The sequence below is a fragment of the Tupaia chinensis genome, unplaced genomic scaffold, assembly GCF_000334495.1.
Source record: "Tupaia chinensis unplaced genomic scaffold, TupChi_1.0 Scaffold000017_1, whole genome shotgun sequence".
NCBI classification, from domain to species: Eukaryota; Metazoa; Chordata; class Mammalia; order Scandentia; family Tupaiidae; genus Tupaia; species Tupaia belangeri.
Window position 1 is genome coordinate 2,925,701 of NW_006159447.1, and position 22,675 is coordinate 2,948,375.

The 22,675-nt window shown below is 36.6% G+C and overlaps 1 protein-coding gene across 8 annotated transcripts in view; it reads right to left on the bottom strand.

Moving 5' to 3' along the window:
- The window catches only part of ENPP2 (ectonucleotide pyrophosphatase/phosphodiesterase 2), a 123,858-nt gene that overhangs the window by 59,432 nt on the left and 41,751 nt on the right, over positions 1–22,675 (bottom strand). For 7 of the 8 annotated variants that reach the window (XM_006140055.2, XM_027770050.1, XM_006140054.2 and 4 more), the window contains exons 3-8: positions 16,987–17,142; positions 12,427–12,552; positions 8,374–8,434; positions 5,076–5,173; positions 4,792–4,871; positions 3,846–3,965 (exon numbers count right to left, since the gene is read on the bottom strand). In XM_006140055.2, the coding sequence (XP_006140117.1) occupies positions 3,846–3,965; positions 4,792–4,871; positions 5,076–5,173; positions 8,374–8,434; positions 12,427–12,552; positions 16,987–17,142 (641 nt within the window). Of the gene's footprint in view, positions 1–3,845; positions 3,966–4,791; positions 4,872–5,075; positions 5,174–8,373; positions 8,435–11,112; positions 11,264–12,426; positions 12,553–16,986; positions 17,143–22,675 lie in introns of those variants that run through there. The other variant, XM_027770071.1, reaches the window with a different exon arrangement.

Sequence of the window (22,675 nt, forward strand, 5' to 3'; positions counted from 1 at the left end):
ACCAGATAACAAGACAGACAAAGAGAGAACTAAGCAATCATTTGTACTTTGCTTCAAGCCAAAGCCTTTGTGCTGGAAGTGTATCCCAGTGCTGCTGTCATTCTCCTCCTAGCTCTCTCTCTGGGACCTTACCATGTTCCTTGTAGTTTTCCACTGCAGGAATTCACTAGGATGGCCTCTATACCAACTTACTGCACCACTGATATTGACAGGAAGCAATTATAATCCAAGTGACTTGAGAAGTGACAAGACTACAGATGCTCCTCTCAGAAACAGCTTATCCCAGCAACACAGAGTTCAGAGGATTTGAATCATGATGTGGAATTGCACTTGTTTCTGAAATCTCCATATTTAGTCAGCCCCTTAAAGTCACATTCATTCTCCATATTACTGAGGGTCCAGATTAAAACCAAACAGGGGAGACCAGCAGTTAGCATAACGACTATGTCGCTGGACTCCCAAGTAGTTGACCGCGGTTGAAGTCCCGGACCCAGTGGCTTAAACTCACACCAGGCGTATGTGTGTGTGTGCCTAAGATCCCAAGAAGAGAATAGAGGAAAAGGGATTGTGGCGTGGCCATCCCCCTGGGGGGTGATTTCCTGCTTTCTGTCTCTCTGTCTCTGTCTTTCTGACGGATGCACATGCCCTATAGCAAAAACCTCTCAAAAAAAACAAACAAACAAAAAAAAAAAAACAAACAAAAAAAACGAACATGGAACTACCCTGTGGATATATTCATATTGGAAGTTGCAGGATTGTAGCAAGTGGAATTCTCAGAAATAAACACATTTAAGAAATTCCATTAAACTACATATGAGAAATGTAGGGTCATATGGCAAATGACATTTCTAATAGTGCACTCTGATGATTAGCAAATTAAAAGCAGACTAGATTTAACTAAAGTGATTTCATTAGTGCTTTTTGTAAGATAAAATTAAACTACAGAAATTATTTTTGAAAGCCTAATGATGAGATTCCAGTTTTCAAATGGACACTATACAAATGCTTCATCTCAATCGCCAGATTTTAAGTTAAATGGTTCTTATTCACCATTTAATTTGGCCACTGTTATTTAGCCAAATGGTTTAGTCACCCAGTAAAAATAGAGTTTAATCTAATTATCAGTCTAAGATTTTTATAAATATTTTCTCAACTTCAATTATTTTTCATTGGTGACTTCCTGAAACGTTCAAAGCCCAGAAAGGATTGTATAAATGTTAAGGAATAGTTGTTGATCATTTCTATTACCTAAGTTTCTTACATTCTAACACTTGGATTAGAATTTCCTGTTCTGTCCATATGTTTTTCCTATATGCCAGATCTCAGTAAAATGTGTCTTTAAATTATAACTGCTGTTTTTTGAAATTCTTATGGTGGCCATCTTGCTCAAGATGATAGACAGAAACACAAATCAGCTTCCTCACAAATCTTGGTCAGCATTAGGAGTGCTAAAGTTGGTTGCATGTGTCCACTTGGAGAGTTGGTGAGGAAATAGGCAAACAGAGTTGAAACAGAGACTTCACTTCATGGGGCAGGTTAACAGCATTCCCTCTACAAAGTTTCAGTAGAAGTTAATGAATGTGTGGAGTCATCTTCTTCTGAGTCATGTAACCCAGAGGAAACCTAATGTCAACATTTGGGGTAAGGTGATCCAATTTGATAAAATTACTATTTATCTCCATATCCTTTGTGGTTCTCCAGGCAAGTTGGCTTTCATGATAAAATTAATGTAAATGACCAACTCACAGCAGCTTGAATGAACTGCAATTTCAGTCATTTTACAGACTCATAAAATATTCCTGTTTCATAATCTTGGTTTGTGAAATCCACCCTGTCAACAAATTTCATTATGATCACAACCTAGGTCATCATAGATTTCTGGGATTTCAGCCTGAATAAAGACAGCAGAATCAGAACATCTGTTATACCGGCACCTTTCTACAGACATAAAAGAAGTCTTTCAATGTTTATTTTTTTAAAAAATGAAAAGCCCATATTTATCCATATATACTGATTTATCTACAAGGGGTCTTCAAAAGGTTCATGGAAAAGACATATTATTAAAAAAAAAAACTATGCATGAATTTTTAAGAAGTTTCTGCACCAAAATAAATGTGTATTTTAACACAAGTTCTTTAAAGTCCTCATGTTATACAATATAAGTATTTTGATCACAAATGACCTTTTCTTCATAAGTAACATCTTTTAAAAAAAAAGTCCTATTTATGGTCCCTATTTTACCCACAGATAGAAGCAAATAGTTCCAAGTACAAAATAATTGGGCATGTTGGACACATGAGATGCGTGCAGACACTGACAATCTCTCATGCCCTGGCAGGCTGCACAAGGTTGCCAGCCTCTTCCCCAACAGTTCCCCAAGGAACCACAGCCTTCACTCAGAGCTGGCGTGATGTGGTCCATTCACTATCCTTCTTCTATGTTCTGACTGACTGTGTGTGCTCAGGATGTTCCCATGCTGATTCGGATCCCTCTGGACCAGCCCGGTTCTGCATGTTCAAAGTCTGTGGTTGCTTTGCTCATGTCCAACCAAACAAGAAGCTCCCTCACTATAAGCAGTCACAGGAAAAACATTAGATAGAAAGCCACTCACGATCCTTTATATTTTCTGCCCGGCCATCTCATGTGAAGTAAACAGCATAATTTCTTTCAAAGTATTCATTCTTATTTCAGTACCAAGGTAGAATTCCACTTACTATATTTAACTTCCATGATTTTTCCCTAGTTTTACTACAGGGCACATGTGCTTACCAGGGAGAGAGAGAGAGAGAGAGTGAGAGAGAGAAAGGGAAAATGAGAACTCATTCCCCAAAGGGGTGGCACAGTGTGTTCTCCTCCATTATCCTCTTAGAATTTGGGGAATTCACACACATACACACGCAAGCCAATGGGTCCAGGACTTGAACAATGGAGTCAGCCATGGAGTATCTAGTCACCTTAACCATCTGCCACCAGCCAGCCCAACTTCCATGATTTTAAAAAATAGAATAAATAAATTTGTGAATTCACTGTGCTTTCAGTGAATTCTTTTCTTTTTTTTCTATAAGCTTCCCTGTTTCTGTTAGTTATAGCACCAGGGCCAAAGTATTATTCACTTTTGTTTTTCATGTTACCCCCAAATCTGGAAAATTCAATAAGATTTTATAAATTCTCCTCCCAAATTGTTCTAAAATTTACCCCATGTCACCATTTTCACCACTACACTATCATCCTACTGAAGACATTTGTAACTTCACACTCTTTAATCACACTTCTCACACATAAAAACATATACATGCATATACACACAAATATGAATGTGTACATACATGTAAATTATATATCCATGCAATTACATAGTCACACAAATAGATAAATGCATTATATATAAATACAAAATATATATACATAACCCTATGATATGTACACATATATATATACAGATTCATGAATGTACAAAGTTATATATTATACACATATGCACATATATTATTTATAAGTATGCATATATGTTATTCATATATATCAAAAGGCAAAAACATTGCCAACTATGAAGAAATTTTATGTATTTTTTTTTCTTAGGTAAAATATTGGGGGATGAGGCCAGCAGGAGGCATGGAAATTAAAGGATGGATCCCACATGGGTTTGTGTCCCACACCAAGTAGCTTAAAAACCATGTCTGGCATGTGTGCACGTGTGCCCAACATCCCCAGGAGAAAAATGGAGAAGAGACTGCAGTATGGCCATCGCCCCTGGTGGTGGAGGTTTCTCACTTTCCATCTCTCTGTCTTCTACTGTCTTTTCAGTTTCACTATACACACACATACACACAAAATGCAAAACTTACCGGCTGACCTCCCCACCATCGGTGATTAAATTTCTCTCTCCCTCGAAGATGGAAAGTGGCATCAAATACAGGATCATACATTGAATTGCCAACAATTCCATGTGACTCTGGATATAGTCCCTTTGTGTAAGAGCAATTTTATTGTTAAAATAACAACATGATAATTTGTACATATTATTAGTTCTATCATAAATTTTCCTATCATAGGTTTTATAGCAATATTTAATTTCCAAAATTATATATATGTATATATATGTATATATAATATAAATATACATATATTATATACACACACATATATATATAAACCTAAACTGTCTTTATGAGCAAACATGAATAATATCTATGGGACCAATTAAGAGCCATCTGAGAAACTTAACATGACTAGAACACATTTAATATGTGAATTTTTAACTATTATAATTTAATAAGATGATATCATTTTTACTTAATAAGTTAACCCCTATATTGAAATTTACACATGTGCCTCCAAAGAAGACTCTCTCTTTAATACACTTTTTTCCTAAGCTCTATTTCTCCCCTGAGCCAACTAAAACAAATAAAAATAATAGATAAGTGATGTTTTAAAGAAAAAAAGAGAGGTAGAGTTTGGAGTTTCTGACAATTAAAAAATTAAAGATAGCAGCCCAAAAGTCAACATTTTTATTGGCAAATTGATAAAATAAACGATAGATCTGAGAGACATGTAAAGCATGTGTTCAGACAGAACTACACCTGAAAAATATTTTCCATTCTAATGTTGTGATGAAGTTCAGTCACCCACGAAGTTATAAAAGGCAATTGCTGTGAACAAGTCATGCAGATAAGATGGAAAACAGAAAGATTTTCTTTGAACACTAAGAAAAATATTTTAAAAGTCTTCCCTTTAAGTCATTCCAGAATGAACTCAGCCCTTTGAGTAGATATCATTTGAAGACATACTTACAGTGGCCAAAGTGTATAAGTTAGGGAAGGTTTTTGTTGGGTACACAGGCCTCATGTAGGGAGAATGTGTGCCACATGATCCTGGAAATAGATTCCAGATATTAGAACAGGAGAATCAATGGGAATCTCTTCAAGTAAAAAAACCTGTTTAATAAACTATCAAATGTGTTATCTTCCCTTGTGTATTTCAAACAATACACCCATCTACTTCGAAACCCATAGCAGAGTGGGTACAGCGGAGATCCTGAATTCCAGATGAGAACACGGAGCATGAAAATCACTTACTTAGTTTTTCTATGTTAGGCATGACTTTGCTCCCTTTCTTCATATATGATGCACGGAAGCCATCCACTGAGAAGATGATTAATGGAGGACGAACAAACCTAAACAGTAACACATTAAGCTTTAAAGAAATTATTGTCACAGAATTTCCATTGCGTATAGTCATTCTCAATCGAGATAGATAATCTCCGAGAAGAAACTTCAAGGAAGGATATCTAGAAGGCCAAAACTTCCAGCTACATAACATTGAAGGCAACTGCAGTCCAGAGTTAAATGGTTGAGGTCACAATATGGCCAGGCAAGATTCTTGACTCCAGATTTTCCCTACTGTACTTCCTCCATTTCCTTTCACCTTACAAACAAGATTATATTTAATATTTTTAAAAATAGGGCCAGCTAGATGACACAGTGGTTAAGGCACAACTCAAGTCCTGGATCCCATGGCTTGAAGGGCATACTGGGCATGTGTACCTGCATGTCCAATCCTAGGAAGAAAATGGAGGAGAAGTGACAGCATTGTGGTCATCCTTCTTTGAGAGTGCTTTCTGACTCCCACCTCCCCTACACCCCCAACTCTCTCCAGCAAGCACATGTGCCCTATAGCAAATTTAAAATAATAATAATAAGTAAAAAACCTATAATTGCCTAGAATGTGTATTTTCCCAGTTTGCCATAGGAAAATTGTTATTCATTTGTTAAAATCTAGCACATACACCCATCCAGTTAAGGATATTAGATCCTACATGGTCAGCCACATCATGTGAGTATCAGTGGCTTGGAAAAACATGCCAGGCACAAGTGTGTGTATGCCCAAAATCTCCAAAGGAGGGAGAAATAGAGAAGGATGGATTGTGATGTGACAATGACCTGAGGAGAAAAGGGGAGGTAGCGGTGCTTCTTCCTCAATTTCTCTTTCTATGTCTCTGTCTCTCTGGCAAATTTTAAAATGTTTAATTTAATTTTTAAAATAAAATAAAAAATAAAACCCAGCTCAAAGTCCCCTCTTCTATAATGTTAGTTGTTCATGCTTCTGATTTTCTTTACGATACTGATTTGTACCTCCTTTTTTTTTTAAAAGAGAGATTTTTGCTATAGGGTGTGTGCACTCAATGGAGGAGAGATAGAGATAGACAAAAAGCAAGAAATCATCTCCCACGCTGATATAGCCATGCTGTAACCCCTTCTCCTCCATTCTCCTCTTGGGATTTTGGGCATGCATGCACATGTGCCAGGCATGAGTTTCAAGCCACTGGGGTCCAGGACTCAAACCACAGTTGACTACATGGGAGCCCAGCAATATAACCATTATGCCATCTGCTGGTTCCCTGACTTGCACCTCTTTGATCATTTATATGTACACCATTTTACATTATTGTAATGATCTGTTAATAAGTTTCTCTTCTTTACTTGTTTCAAAGAATAGTTAGTGTTTTATTGATCTTTCCATTTTGGGGACCTATAATACGGCTTCAATATATACTTATCAGATGCATTAATGAAGAGTGAATGTGAGATTAACAGCTGTAGTACTCTTATCCCCAGATCTAAGCACTGACAAAATAATTGTCTATGTTTAATATAAAATAATTTCAAAAATAAGTTAAATTTCAGAACTCTAAAAGTACATCAAGAAAGGATTAGACTATCCATCTACTCAAGGCAAGATCTGATGAAATGACCATTCGTTACACTATAAAGCAGGGTTTCTGACCCCCAGGCATCAGTCAAGGATGGTCCATGGCCTATTGCCAACATCCTCCCACCATGGCAGGTGGGTGGTAGGCAACCAAGCGAGTCTTCATTTGTGTTTGCAGTCACTCCCCATTGCTTGCATTGCTTCCTGAGCTCCATCTCCTGTCAGACCAGTAGCAGTATTGGATTCTCATAGGAGCACCAACTCTACTGTTATGTGATTGTTTCATTGTATATTGCAGTGTGGTAGTGGTGTAAATGGGATGCATGGTGAATGTGGTGCACTTAGGTCATCCCAGGACCATCCCTGCCCCTACACTACCCCGTCTATGGAGGGATTATCTTCCATGAGCCTAATCCATGGTGTCAAGAAGGTTGAGAACTGCTGATCTAGAGACTGTTGTTCAATCAGACTTGAGAATGCTAAAGTATGTACTAAATTCTAACAATCTGAAGCTAATTAAGCAAGTATAGATGTGAGTTCATTTGAAGTTACATAATAAATAAGACATGATTTTTTAAAATGAGACATTTTAAATAAGTCACATAAAGCACTTAGAACAATACATCAGGGTTCAGTATTGTCATTACTGTTGGGTCACTGGGAAAGTCATGAAGCATTATTGCATAGAAAAAACATAATGCCATGACTTTTCTGATAACCTAGTATTATTCTTTAACAGGGTTTCTATCACACACTCTACTTTTTTCTCAAAAACAATCAAACATATTGTAAATAGAAATTATTGCCACAAATTCTACAAGTCCAAACAAGGTAAAATGACTCATAAAAGTTAAAAAGGAGAAAAAAAATACATAGACATCTAAATACTTCAATTTTGCCTCTCAGGCTGTGCTTCCTAAAACAAAACTGTATTTAACAAACAAACACATTAATAAAACCACATTTGTTGAAAATATATTTTCTGCCAAGCATTGTAAGGGTCTGTGAATTTTCAACAGTTTCCTGGAAGGCATAATAAGGGCCTAATGCTGGTTGCATTTGAGCTGTGGGGTGTCACTCAAGGCTGGCTGTATCCCAGAAAAGCAGCGCTTCAGTGGTCCCTCAAGGTTCTGTAGCATCTGATAGGTGTTACCATCTTGGAAGATATTTTTTTAAAGTTTCTATTTCACCTTCCTACCCCACACACTCCTAGAAAGAAAGAAAGAGGAAGGAAGGAAGGAAGGAAGGAAGGAAGGAAGGAAGGAAGGAAGGAAGGGAGGGAGGGAGGAAGGGAGAGAAAGAAAGAAAGAAAGGGCAATAGTGGAACTCCATGGGGAGAAAAAAAAAATTAAGTCAGTACCATAACTGCTTCCTTCAGTGACACTCACATGCACTCTGTAAAATCTTTAGCTAAAGTGGAATAAAGGGGATATTCAGATTCCAATATATGCAGAAGTAACAGGAAAAATTTGAAAAAAATCAACTATTGCTTCTTTAAGGTTCCCTTTCTGACTTTTGACTCATGAATCACTACTAAGTATTCATAAGTTTTCCTGTACGAAAGGTCTTCAATTTTATGTTTTTTCTAATCATTTACTCATCCATTTCCTGTGATATTTTACCCACTAATATATAAAACTTTATATATTCTTATAATACACTTACCCTGCAGGACATTCCGGGGCCTTTATTTCCTCACAGTCATCATCTACCCAATGTGACTCTCCTAAAAGAAAAAAATAGGTAAATTTACAGTTGAAAGTAATTATGGGAGTTGGAGAGCAGCCAGGAATTAATGTGGCTAGATCACTTATGGCTGATTGCATGGTATGAGTCCTGGCCCCCCATCGTCTTGAAAATCACACAGGCATGCCCCAAATTAAAAGAGGAGTAAGGAGAAGAAGGAATTGCAGCATGGCCATCTCCCCAGGTGTTTGAGGAGAGAATTTTCTCATTTTCCCTTTCTTTTTTACTTTTCTCCTTCCTCCCATTTCTCTCTAAAGAGTGCATATACCCTATAGCAAATTTAAAGGAAAAAAGAGAGAGAGATTAATTATTAAAGCACTCAAAGAATACAATTTTAAGGCAGTTGTTCTGTTTGATACAGGCTTATAGGACATCATCTTTAAAAAAATTCTAACTTAAAGTCTTGTGTCTGATTTGGCTTACAAAGTCCACCCATAGATGGTGGGAAAGCTAAGATTTAATAATGTCAAGTGGTGTTTATTCAAGCTTTCCGAGTCTAAATGGTTTGTAGATTTAAAAAAAATAATAATAATAACAGTGGTGTCAGTGAACAAAATTTCATGTTTATATCCCTCCAGAAATAAACTGTTTGGTTATTAGATGGAACACTCTTCTCCACCACTGAAGATCTCTCTCAGTCATAGATAGCATGACACAACGTACCTTTGGATGGAAGAAGAGGCTTAGAATATGCAGGTATAACAGATGGAAGATTGCGATAGAGAGATTAGAAAGATCTCATCTTTCTCTAAGATCTAAGAGCATAAACTTAAGTTTTTCCTTATTTATTTCTATCAAGGATAGAGATCAGAAAAGAACTCAGATTAAAAATGAGGCTTTTTTTGGCAAAAGTGAAAATTATCAAAAAGAGTATCTTAAGTTGTTCAGAGACAAAAGATGTGTCTTGAACAGAAGAAAAATGGATGACCAACACTTTGGGAAAACAGCACCCAAGTAGAGTATCGGTCAAAAAGAGTTCCTTAAAATAATGAAGCTTTACCACACATGTCATAGCCCAGAGTGGACAAGGACTCTCAAAAGCACTGGAACTAGAATTTTAAACTAGCAAAAGCAATGTTTGAAAATTCAATGTCCTCCAACTTTTCATCTTTTCATTTTCTTCTAATAACCTTTGTGACTTATTTGTACACTTATTACACAGGAAAACAGAAAAGAAAGAAGAAATAAATTCTAGATTAATTTTATGTTTTTTCAACAATTATAGTAACTATTTGAATAGGTAAACCTTTCCAAATTCACTAATATAGCACCTCTTGCAACAACTAAACACATCAGATGTTTCAGAACTAACGTGCCATGTCTCTGAAATCTTTTAAGAGAAACTCTTAACTATTCCATTTAAGAACTTTAAAACTGAAACATGACTATAAATAAAGATTTTTGTTCAGTCTTTTCATTAACTTCTATAAATGGGTGGCATGGCAACTAAAATTCCTAAAGACAGGAAATACATATTGCATATTTTGTCATTATTATTGGTTATTATTAATTATTAGAATAAAATTGTGTTTGAGACCAGAAGTTGGCATAATGGCTATATCACTGGATTCCCATGTAGTCGACCACGGTTCAAGTCCTGGACTTAACTCACGTGACTTAAACTCACACCGGGCACGTGTGCATGCATGCTCAAGATTCCAAGAGCAGAATGGAGGAGAAGGGATTGCGGCATGGTCATCACCCTGGGGGTGATTTCTTACTTTCTCTCTGTCTCTCTCTGTCTTTATGGCAAGTGTACACGCCCTATAGCAAAAAAACTCTCAAAAAAAAAAAAAGAAAGAAGAAAATTGTGTTTTCCAATTAACTATACAAAGTCAATACATGTACATGTGTATCTTTGTGGCATAACAGACTATTGGTGTTCTAATCCCCTTTCAAGCTAGTACCTCCCTTGCCGAGCTGCTGCCAGTGCCTCAGTGAACAGCTTATATACACTGGGCACAAAACCATGTCCCCTATCTCAAAAGTAGGAAGTCTGGGATTTGCTTTTCAGAGCCTGACTGACATCCCTCTATTTTCCTTGGTCCTTTGCATGGTTTTCCTGCACAGCATAAACCTACATGTACCAATCTCTATCTCAGGCTCTGCCTCTAGGACTGCTAACCTAAAACTAGGACAGGAAGTTTAGAAATCTCTACACTGGGGCCAGCAGGTTGCATAGTGGTTAAGGCACTGGGTTCCCACGTGACCAACTACGGTTCATGTCCCAGACCCAGCAGCTTAAACAGACCAGACATGTGTATAGGCGTGACCCCAAATCCCAAGAGAACAGAGAAGGGATTGTGGCATGACCACCCCCCAGGTGGTGATTTCTCATTTTCTCTCTGTCTCTGTCTCTCCAGCGAGCACATGCATTCTATAGCAAAAATCTCTTTAAGAAAAAAAAGAAAAGAAAAGAAAGAAAGAAATTATTTTGGTTCTCTCTACTTATGGAATTTGGATTTATTTCCTTGTTATTTCAGATCAGTAAAATGCAGGTAGTCAAACTAAGAAGGAAGCATGGGAAATTTAAAAAGTACAACTCCTTCCCTCCTCTCAAACACATATTTAAGGTTTAGCATTTATAACATCCAGGATCTCTTGGACCATCTCCCGTTTTGATTCTTTTAAAGTACAAGCCAATCCCAATACATGTACCTTTGCAAACCACGTGGTAGTTAGTACAGCAGTCTCCCCTGGCCAAGCAGTCCTCGGAGCAGTGACAGGCATTTTCGTCATTCCTTACTTCTCCACATCTGTCCTTCGTACACTCCCAGCCACGAGCTGCAACCATCACAGTACAACACTTTCACTGCTGCACATAAACCGAATGAAAGAGGCCACAGTTGTTTCCCAGGGTTTCTAGCAAAAAGAGCTAAAATCCCACATTGTTTAATGTGCTTGTGAAATCTGAGTTGGCCTAGATCTAGATGATATTTGAAGAACTTACAGATAGGGAGACTTTCTAACTTTTCGGGTCAGAGAACAAAGTCAAAATATTAGGTCTTCAGGAAAGTCATGATGTAGTATTTTTTGTATTCTTCTATACAGAAATGTGTCATGAATTTTCTGACCACCCAATACAATTGAGCTGCTTTGAGAAAATGGAACCCTACATGGCAAACAAGAATCCCTATCATTCTAGAATCATCCTAAAGCACCCCCCAAAATGTATAGTATTGAAGGTTAGTTATAGGGACATCTATCATTGTAGGGATAGTCTCTTGAGCTTGGCCCTTTGTTTTTAGACAGGGTTTTACTTAACTTTAATCAGTTTGATTTAAATATAGATGATAATGCATCTACAAATGGCCTCTAGTAAGAGGCACTTGGTAGTTAAAGTCTTAAAGATATATGAAAAGTAAAAGGGGCATTACACCCTCACAATTCCAACCATTGGCCAACAGGAAGCCTTACCTACAATGAGAGGTAAGAGTCCCTGCTTGCTAGACCAGTAGGTGGGATAGAGACTTCATCTAAGCATACTCGCTTCAGAGGGCTCAACTCCTCCAGGAAGACAGATTCACAAAAGTTATATTTTCATTGTAAAGAGAATGCTATATTTTTTTGTATAATTTTTTTTAAATCTACTAGACTGTAAGTTCCATGACAGGAAAAAAAAAATTCCCTGTCATTCTATTTCCAATGTCAGTTTCTCTCTGTCTCTGTCTCTCCAGCGAGCACATGCATTCTATAGCAAAAATCTCTTTAAGAAAAAAAAGAAAAGAAAAGAAAGAAAGAAATTATTTTGGTTCTCTCTACTTATGGAATTTGGATTTATTTCCTTGTTATTTCAGATCAGTAAAATGCAGGTAGTCAAACTAAGAAGGAAGCATGGGAAATTTAAAAAGTACAACTCCTTCCCTCCTCTCAAACACATATTTAAGGTTTAGCATTTATAACATCCAGGATCTCTTGGACCATCTCCCGTTTTGATTCTTTTAAAGTACAAGCCAATCCCAATACATGTACCTTTGCAAACCACGTGGTAGTTAGTACAGCAGTCTCCCCTGGCCAAGCAGTCCTCGGAGCAGTGACAGGCATTTTCGTCATTCCTTACTTCTCCACATCTGTCCTTCGTACACTCCCAGCCACGAGCTGCAACCATCACAGTACAACACTTTCACTGCTGCACATAAACCGAATGAAAGAGGCCACAGTTGTTTCCCAGGGTTTCTAGCAAAAAGAGCTAAAATCCCACATTGTTTAATGTGCTTGTGAAATCTGAGTTGGCCTAAGATCTAGATGATATTTGAAGAACTTACAGATAGGGAGACTTTCTAACTTTTCGGGTCAGAGAACAAAGTCAAAATATTAGGTCTTCAGGAAAGTCATGATGTAGTATTTTTTGTATTCTTCTATACAGAAATGTGTCATGAATTTTCTGACCACCCAATACAATTGAGCTGCTTTGAGAAAATGGAACCCTACATGGCAAACAAGAATCCCTATCATTCTAGAATCATCCTAAAGCACCCCCCAAAATGTATAGTATTGAAGGTTAGTTATAGGGACATCTATCATTGTAGGGATAGTCTCTTGAGCTTGGCCCTTTGTTTTTAGACAGGGTTTTACTTAACTTTAATCAGTTTGATTTAAATATAGATGATAATGCATCTACAAATGGCCTCTAGTAAGAGGCACTTGGTAGTTAAAGTCTTAAAGATATATGAAAAGTAAAAGGGGCATTACACCCTCACAATTCCAACCATTGGCCAACAGGAAGCCTTACCTACAATGAGAGGTAAGAGTCCCTGCTTGCTAGACCAGTAGGTGGGATAGAGACTTCATCTAAGCATACTCGCTTCAGAGGGCTCAACTCCTCCAGGAAGACAGATTCACAAAAGTTATATTTTCATTGTAAAGAGAATGCTATATTTTTTTGTATAATTTTTTTTAAATCTACTAGACTGTAAGTTCCATGACAGGAAAAAAAAAATTCCCTGTCATTCTATTTCCAATGTCAGTCAGACTATGAGCCTGTGCCTGGAGCATGCTCAGGGTTTGATGAATATTTATTAAATCTAATTAGAAATAGCCATGGAAATAAAACATGACTCTAACTACAGGAGTGGTTTGGGGTTTTTTTTGAGAATTTTATAGTTAATTCATTTATTTAGTAAATATTTATACCATGCTTCAGGTTCTTGGTGCAGGGGTTATTGTGGAGAACAAGGTAAGGCCCCTATCTTAATGAAACATGCAATTCAACTGGGAACTACAGACCACAAGAATGTAAAGATTTCATCCTAAGTTTTGCAAAAGAAATAACAGATGGCACTGACAGGGAGTAACAAGGTGGGATGGGAGCACTATTGGAGGTGAAATGATCAAAGAAGGTGGTGTGAGTTAGAGAAGACATGGACAATTCAAGTCTTCATCTCTTAATATATGTCTTAAGTGGAAAGCAGTTATTTTAGAAAGCAAGACAGCACTTTAGTAATAGTCTACCAAGATTAACTATCAATAATTCTATGAGAAAATCCCTTTATTTACAAAATGACATCATTATTATATTTACATTTATTGAAGAAGTTTTGATTTTGAGAAAGAATGAAATAAAAGAAATGCAGATTTGGATTGAGCTACAAAGTGAGGGTCAGAGTAAACACGGAAATAAAGAAAAAAGAAAATACAACCATATTGGAAAATAAAAAGGAGATCAACTATTAGATTTTTTTAAAAAATCATTTTAAATTCGAGTATTTAATGCTAACAAGGAAGTGATGAGAGGCTTTTGTGCCCTTTGATAGAAATACAGTTTTGTGGGGCCAGTAGATAGCATAGTGGTTCAGCACTGGACTCACACATGGTCAATCACAATTCAAGCCCTGGACCTGGTGGCTGGAAAATCACACTGGGTACAAGTGCATGCATGTCCAAAATTCCAAGAGGAGAATGGAGAAGAGATTGTCGTGTGGCCATTCTCCCAGTGGGTGATTTCTCACTTTCTCTCTTGGTCTCTCTCGCTTTCTGGTGAGCATATTCACCCTATGGGGGAAAAAAACTTAAAAAAAGAAAGAAATATAATTTTGTAATATATATATATATAAATTTTCAAAAATGCACATACACTTTGATCCCAAAATCCCATTCCAAGGAATTTATCATAAGGAAAATAGATATATGAACATGCATGAATAGTATTGATTTATCATTCATAATTGCAAAACTTTAGGAAATATAAATGTTGACTAGTTTTTCAATGAATTTGGTGTGACTAGTCAATGGAATGTCATGTGGCCATTAAAAAGGATGATGTCTATAAAGGTTGAAAAATAGAGATACTCCCCCACACACAGGCATATATGCACACACACTTGTAGATGGGGACCGCAGAAAGTTTGTGAAAAAATGAAATTATAGTATGAGCTTGTATTTGTGTAAAAAATTTTGAAATCTATGAATAATTTTTTTCATAATATAAATATAAATTTTCCATAAACTTTTCTGCCATGAGTGAGAAACAAAGAAACACCTCCAACAGGGCTCCAAGCCACAATCCATCCTCAACCTCAACCAGCCATGGATCATGGGTATGTACATGCCTGGTATACTCAGGGAGGTCTCTGGATGCACACCTAAAATCCTCCCAATGCGGCTCAGCCTCACAGAATATCATATTTGACCACCATACCACCATTTGGACCCTCCATAAACTTTTTGAAGACCCCCTCATATAAATATACACATACATATACTTAATAATAAATGCTTATACACAATAAGTAGTCAGAATTTATGCTGAAACACTTTGCTTGCTTCTAGACAGTGCTTGCATCAGCATAGTAACCTCAGAAACTGGTATTCTTCAACCTTTTATTATTATTTAATGTTTAATTCTTCCCCATTCTGCATTTGCTTTCTTTGTACATGAGGAAACAAACTACTTTACAAAATGTTGTTATTGTTATTTCATCTTTATTAAATATGAAGGAAAAGGCATGAACTACATTTAAAGAGGGCTAAGCTAGAGTCGGGGGGCACATTAAACTGAGCAAGGAATTCGGAAGGTTGAGATGATGTGTCAGGGACAAGATACTCAAGGTAGTCAATTCCTCAGTGCCAAGCAAACACAGACTACTGACTTGAAATAATGTTTTAGAACCAAAAAACATTGTTGAAACATCTGTTTCATCCATATATTCAGTTTACAAGAGTCTTGGCAATTAAGTTTGCAGATTCACAACTAAGGAACCTGGGAGAAGTTCCAAAGGAAAGCTAAAGAGGAAAAAAAAATGTGGCTGAATGTTTAGAAAAATGGGCAAAAAGTAGCCTAATGAAGCTCTTCTTATTTTCAGGAAAAAAAAAATCAGAATTAGCAAAGGGAATTGGTGTTAGTTCTCATATAAACCAAAGGCTATTGCTTAAGTAAAAACGAATAATGTTTCTAATGATACTAGAAAGATCAGGCTAATAGCAATGAATTATGAGTTAAGAATAAAAGTCCAGAAATAAGTAATAACTAAGAACATAAAAGTCCAAAAACAAGTAATAACTTGTCAAAGGATCTGTGGACCTGCTTCTAGTAGTATTAAAAATAGGACTGATTGTTGTCTTAGAAAATTTGAGTGTGGTTTTTCCCAGAGGTTACAGGGTATCTCAAAAATCCCATTCTAAAATATTGGGCTTTGAAAACAGAGCAAGAAAAATGGTAAGAGTCACCTGAGTGGTTTTTACTCAATTCAGGTGCATTTATTCAGAAGCCTATGCATTCTAATAACTGCTCCAATACAGAGGAAATGTAAAGAAACTCAAGAGGGACCAGCATGTGGTGTACTGGTTACATTATTGGATTCCTACATAGTGAACCATGGTTCAAGTCCCAGATTCCACAGCTTAGAATTCACTGTGGGTGCATGTTCATGTGTGCCCAAAATCCTGAGAGGATATGGAGGAGAAGGGATTCCAGCATGGCCACCCCTTCTGTGGGGTGATTTCTCTTCTTTCTGTTGCTCTGTTTTTCTCTGTCTCTCTGGCAAGCACATGCATCCTATAGCAAAAACCTCTCTAAAAAAAAAGAAGAAAAAAAAACTCAAGAGATGTTAGGAAAAGGTTTTAGAGATACCCATAGCACAAGAGCCCAAACAGAATTCCATGATAATTTTCCTCTTGAACAGAAGATGACATCAGGGTAGGCCACACGTCACATCACTATAAGATGAAATAAAATAAATCCCAGAAGCCAGTCAGGCAGGGAAAAATATTAATTTAAAAGAAATACTTTATAAATGTGAGAACTGACAGGAAAAGATAGAAATAATAAAAATGAAAAAAATCCTGGCCACAAACACTTCCAAAACCAGCATATAACTTTACAGCGGCAAAGAACTTCTTTTGGCTGGACCTTTGTTGGAAACAATAGTCATTTATAGAAGGTGTGCTCATCATACAATTCATAATCATTCAGGAAATAAACTAAAACCCACAGTTTGAATACGCCAAAAGCAAGGTAGGAACTCTAGGGTGTACAGAAGCAAGGAATCTGCTAAGTCATCCGATTCAGGCTAGAGATGACTCAAAAGTTCATACCTGTCTTTAAACAGAGCTCATCAAAGTCATGGCAGCAACTGCTATAGCTCTTACACAAGTTGTCACACCGACAATCAGGAGGTCCAATCTCTTCAAGTTCAAAGCATCTGCCCTTGCAAGTTCCAGAGGTGTTGGTCCAGGGGGAGTCTGACAACACTACAAGAAACAAGAGGCAAAAGCATAGATTGGGAAGTAGATCATGTCTCCATGGAAGGGAGGAGTGCCCTGGAAAGTCATAAAGTGTAATACTGCAGTCAGATGCTAGCTGAGAAGCCTAGCTTGACCACCTGCTACCCATGTACCCTGGGCAGATTGCTAAAGAAGCCATGCCACTGTTTCCTCATCTGTAAAGTGGAAAGATTCATAAAAGTAACTCTATGTGGAAATAAGAATTCGATAAAATGAGCCATGTGAAACACTTAGGGTGTCAGACACAGAGAAAAAAAATGTTGGTTATGTGTTTGGTTCGATAAATCTTTACAACTATTATTACCACAAATTTATGATAGTCACTGCTTATATGAATGCTAGCAATAACAACAGAGAACAATATTTTCTTTTACATGCTTAGAAACAAGATTTAATTTCCCTATTTAAAAATCTGTATTTCTTTTTTAAAGAAAAATTGAGCCCAAATATTGTGAGAAAAAATCTGAATATATGTGATTGGAATGGCAAAAATTTACAATCTCTTCTAATGATAAACCCATATCTATAATTATCTATAATTAGCATTAATTATACAAACACATAATCTTGGCTTACCAAAAATAAATCTTCCACCATTATTTTCATATAATTGTGTGTCTAGAAATCTCAAGAATCAACTAAAATTTTGGAAAGAAAAGAATGTAGTAAGATAAATTCTGCAAATTCATCATGCATAGGCAATACAGGTTCAAAAATTAAGTGAAAATTTAATTCATAATAGTACCCAAAAGATAAACTATCTAGGTATAAACTTAATAACATGTGTAGAGCCTGTGTGAAGAACATGCTGAAACTACAAAAAGATATTTTAAAAGATCAAATTAAGAGTCACCCAGTCCTAGCATTTATGGCATAAGATCAGTTCAACTAAAGACATAAAACCATTTTCGAGGTAAAAATGTCAATGTTAAAAAATATTAATTCTTCCTAAATAAACATAAAATTTATGCAACTGCAATATAAAGAATCTAGAGTTCTTGAAACTTGAAAGAACATTTAAATTTATATGAAAATAGAAAAACATTGAAAAGGGGATGGCCCTGTTACCCATTCTATAGTTAAGTGCTATGCACATGGATCCCACATGGCCAACCATGGTTCAAGTTCCAGGCCTGACAACATGAAAAAAACATCACATACATCTGCATTCCCCCTCCCCCATATGCTAATGGGATGGAGAAATGGAGGAAGAATTGTGATATGACCACATCCTACTGGGGGAGGTGTTTTTTCCCCTCACTCTTTCTCTCTGGTAAGTGCACATATCCTCTGGCAATAAAAACAAACAAATAAGAATTTTAAAAATACATTTGTAAAAATGAATAACATTGGAAAGGAAAAATAATTTGGTGGAGAGTAGACAGGAAAGTACACTCTTTTTTTTTTTTTTTTGGAGAGGTTTTTTGTTGCTGTTGTAGGACTCATGCGCTCACCAGAAAGACAGAGAGAGGCAGAGACAGAGAAATAGAAAGCGAGCAATCACTCCACAGGGGGGGATGGCCACGCCACAATCCCTTCTCCTCTAGGGATCTTGGGCACACATGCACACGTGCCTGGCGTGAGTTTAAGTCACCGAGTCCGGGACTCGAACCGTGGTCAGCTACATTATGCTAACTGCTGGTCCCACAGAAAAGTACATTCTGAAGTTAAATAATTTAATTATTTTGGTACCAGAAAAAATTAAGCTGGATTCTCATCCTTGTTTACAAGATCATTTCTGACAAATGGAAAATATGAACAGTCTCACACAGGTTTTTAAGAATGCAAATTTTCGTAAAATAGGATATAATTTATAAATACTGATCCATATTTTAGAATGTCTATGATTCTCATTCCACTAGTAGGAATTTATGGCTTATATATTTGCAAAAGTTTGCCAAGGTTTATGTACAAAAATGTTCATTGTTCATTATAGTTTTTTGTAATGGGCAGGGAGAACTCTGAAATCAAAGTTGTTTTCCTCATCAGAAAAGAATCACCATAACCATTCAGTAGAATATTGATGACCCCTTAAACATGTCAGATCTACAAAAGTTAACATGAAAAGATCTGTAAAATATATGTTTTTGTAGTTGTTATTTTCTTTTAGAAAGACTTTTTCTATTAGAGCATGTGCAGTCACCCGCAGAGAGACAGAAAGCGAGAAATCACCCCCCATGGGAGATGGTCATGCCGCAATTCCTTCTCCTCCATTCTCCTCCTGGATTTTTGAAATGCATGCACGCATACCCAGCGTGAATTTTTAAACCACAGAGTCCAAAATTCAAACTGCAGTCAACTATGTGGGTGTCCAATGACATAATCATTACACCTTCTGCTGGTCCCAAACATGTAAGTTTTTTGAAAGAACAAATGTGGGCCAGCCGGCAGTGTCATGATTAAAGTGGCTGGATCCCACATGGCCAATTACGAAATTCAGGACCTAGGTTCACAGACTCAGTAGCTTGAGAAACACACTGGACACTTGTGCATGCATGCCCCAAATCCCAAAAGGAGAGCAGAGAAGGGATTACGTTGTGGCCTTCACCTATGGGAGGTGATTTTTCACTTTCCCTCTCTCTCTCTTTCAGCCTGTCTCTCTCTGGCAAGTACACATGCCCTGTAGTAAAAATTAAGGGGGGGAAAAAAAAGAACAAAGTGTACAATAGTGTTATACTATTAAAAAATTACATACTATATTTCGTAATAAAAATAGAGATAAAGAGAGCAATGAAGATATAGATAAAGACAGAAACAGAAAGAGATAGCTAGAGAGGGGGGAGAAAAAGAGTGGGGACAGAGGAATTAAGAATCTAGAGATGTGCATACCCTTTTAAAAATGCAGCTGTTAATAGATTTTTTTTCTTCCCTGTACAAAACTATTTTATAGAAATTACATTTGGGGAAAATGAGAAAGAAAAAGACTTTTTAACTTTCTGTAGGTTGAAATTTTCTAACACTTTACAAATTCATAAGTGGTTGTCTGGTCATTCTGTTTGCATGCTTTCTATTTGTACATTTGTATAAATATATATATGTGTGTATATATATGTATATATATATAAATATACACATTTATACATCTATATATAACATATAAATATCCAAACAAATGTTATGTATGACATGCAATTTGTATTTTTAATGTCCTTATTTACATTTTTATTAATTTTCATTCTTAAAATAATTCACATGTATTACTTTTCAAATGAAGAAAAAACAAAAAGCAGAAGAACAGATGTTCAATGACATTTCCAGATTCACCTAAGTCATTTATCTGAACATCCTGTTCATCCCTTGGTCCCTTGTTCTCTTTATATCAGAGTCACCCAATCCTAGCCTTTATACATAAGATCAGCCCAACTAAAGCAAACATATTCACTAGACCGTGAGATGTGAAATGCTTTTGCTTGGTTGATTCTAGGATGTTGAAATACACAAAACCACACCAGTTCAGTTTAGGAAATAAAATCAATGACCAAAATAATGCCTTCCCTCAGGTCCATAAACCACATTTTTCTATTGACTTTGGCCAACTATTAACAGTGCATGATTAAAACAACAAAAATTGTTTTGAATTTTATGAAAACATAAAACAATGGGGAGAGCAGTAGTTGAGAAGTATAAAAAGAAAAGAAAAAGAAAAAAGAGAGAGTTTTATAGTAAATATCAAAATAAGAAAAACACTTAGAACCAAATATTTCTTTAAGGATATTGGTTAGATGCAATCATTTGAGGAGATTCATTCCCATGATGCACACATAAATATACATAGCTATGCTTATAGATGAGATAATGAGATCTAAGGCAACACTGCTTACAGGTGTTTACTTGTTCTGTCTTTTCCTGTTTATGGTATCCCAGCATGCATTTGATATTCCCTGCATCCATGCCTTGCCCTTTCCCTGCATCATGATCTGTTCATTGCATTATATCTTTTCAAAATATCTGCATTAAAAATAACCATTTTTAATATCTTTCTTCATTTTTTTCATGACTTTACTATTTTCTTACAACACTGATCATTCTTTAAATTTGTACCTTGCTTCAGTTATGAAAATAGTTGAATCTCAACAGTTTGAATATATTCATGGCAATCCACCTTACCAACTCTTAAGCTGAAGACCACCTTGTTAAAATGAGTTACACTGGCATTCATAATGCAAAAATATATCCTATAATAATATTTCAAGATTGGCGGATCGACAGCTTCAAATAGAAATAAACTCGGGGGTTTATGTAGATTAGGGGACACCTATACAGATACCCACTTTTGCCTGACTTGAATTCAGCTGAGGACTTCAAGAAGAAAACTAAGAAGATAGTCTAAGTCACATAAGACCTCTTTTGATCTAAAACCCCCAAGAAATTGGACTGCAGTCTCCTTTTAAATAAAATGGAGTGGTAGAACAGCATATCCTTTTTGCCACTTTAGGGACTATCTCATCCTAGCCATCTTTCATCACAACCTCTTCACTCCTAGTCATTTTATAGTTCTACAATTCAACCTCCTCGTTATGTTTTGGTTTTGGTTTTGGTTTTGGTTCTTCCATTCCATGCCCAGGCTCCTTGTCCCTTCTCTCTGTGTCCAGCCTAAGGACAGACTTTTAGGACTTCTCTTTTTATTGTACCTGATGCAATGTCATGGACAGAGTGATTCTCGTATTTTGTTATATGATAGAATTTTAAAACCTAGTATGTCTTCCTTTATTTGGCTTAAATCAGAGAACATTGATGTGAGCACTTTGGTTCTATGACTTAGAAGCAGGATGAAAACTGATTGATCAGGTCTGCTATGGTGCTTAAGGCAGCTGGATTCAGTATAGATGACCACACAGTTTAAATCCAGGACCCAGCAGCTTGAAAAATATGCCAGGTGCATATGTGTGCATGCCCAAAATCCTAACAGAAGAAGAAGAGAAATGGAGGAGAAGGGATTGCAGCGTGACTATCCTCCAATGGGGGAAGGAGGGAGAGCATTCTTACTTTCCTTCTCTCTATTTCTCTCCAACAAACATATGTGACCCCTGGCAAATTAAAAAGAAAAAAATTAAAGGTGACAAAAAACTGATAGATCAATGAACTTGTAGTGTCCCACAATTTTCATCATTATTGAGACCTCCATAAAAGCTCAGAATTAATAAAACAAAAACTAAGCAAACAAACAAAACATACCCAAAAGTACCAAGTCAGAAATACATAATAATTATGATCAGGCTTGGTATTTCTTGAGGCATTTCCCATTACTTCTATAAGATACAAATGTAGGGACCAGTAGTTAGTGTAATGGCTATGTTGCTGGACTCCCATGTAGTCGACGGTGGTTCGCATCCTGGACCCGGTGGCTTAAAATTCACGCCAGGCGCATGTGCGTGCGTGCCTAAGATCCCGAGAGGAGAACGGAGGAGAAGGGATTGCGGAGTGACCATCCCCCCGGGGGGTGATTTCTCGCTTTCTGTCTCTATGTCTCTCTCTGTCTGGCGAGCACACGTGCCCTATA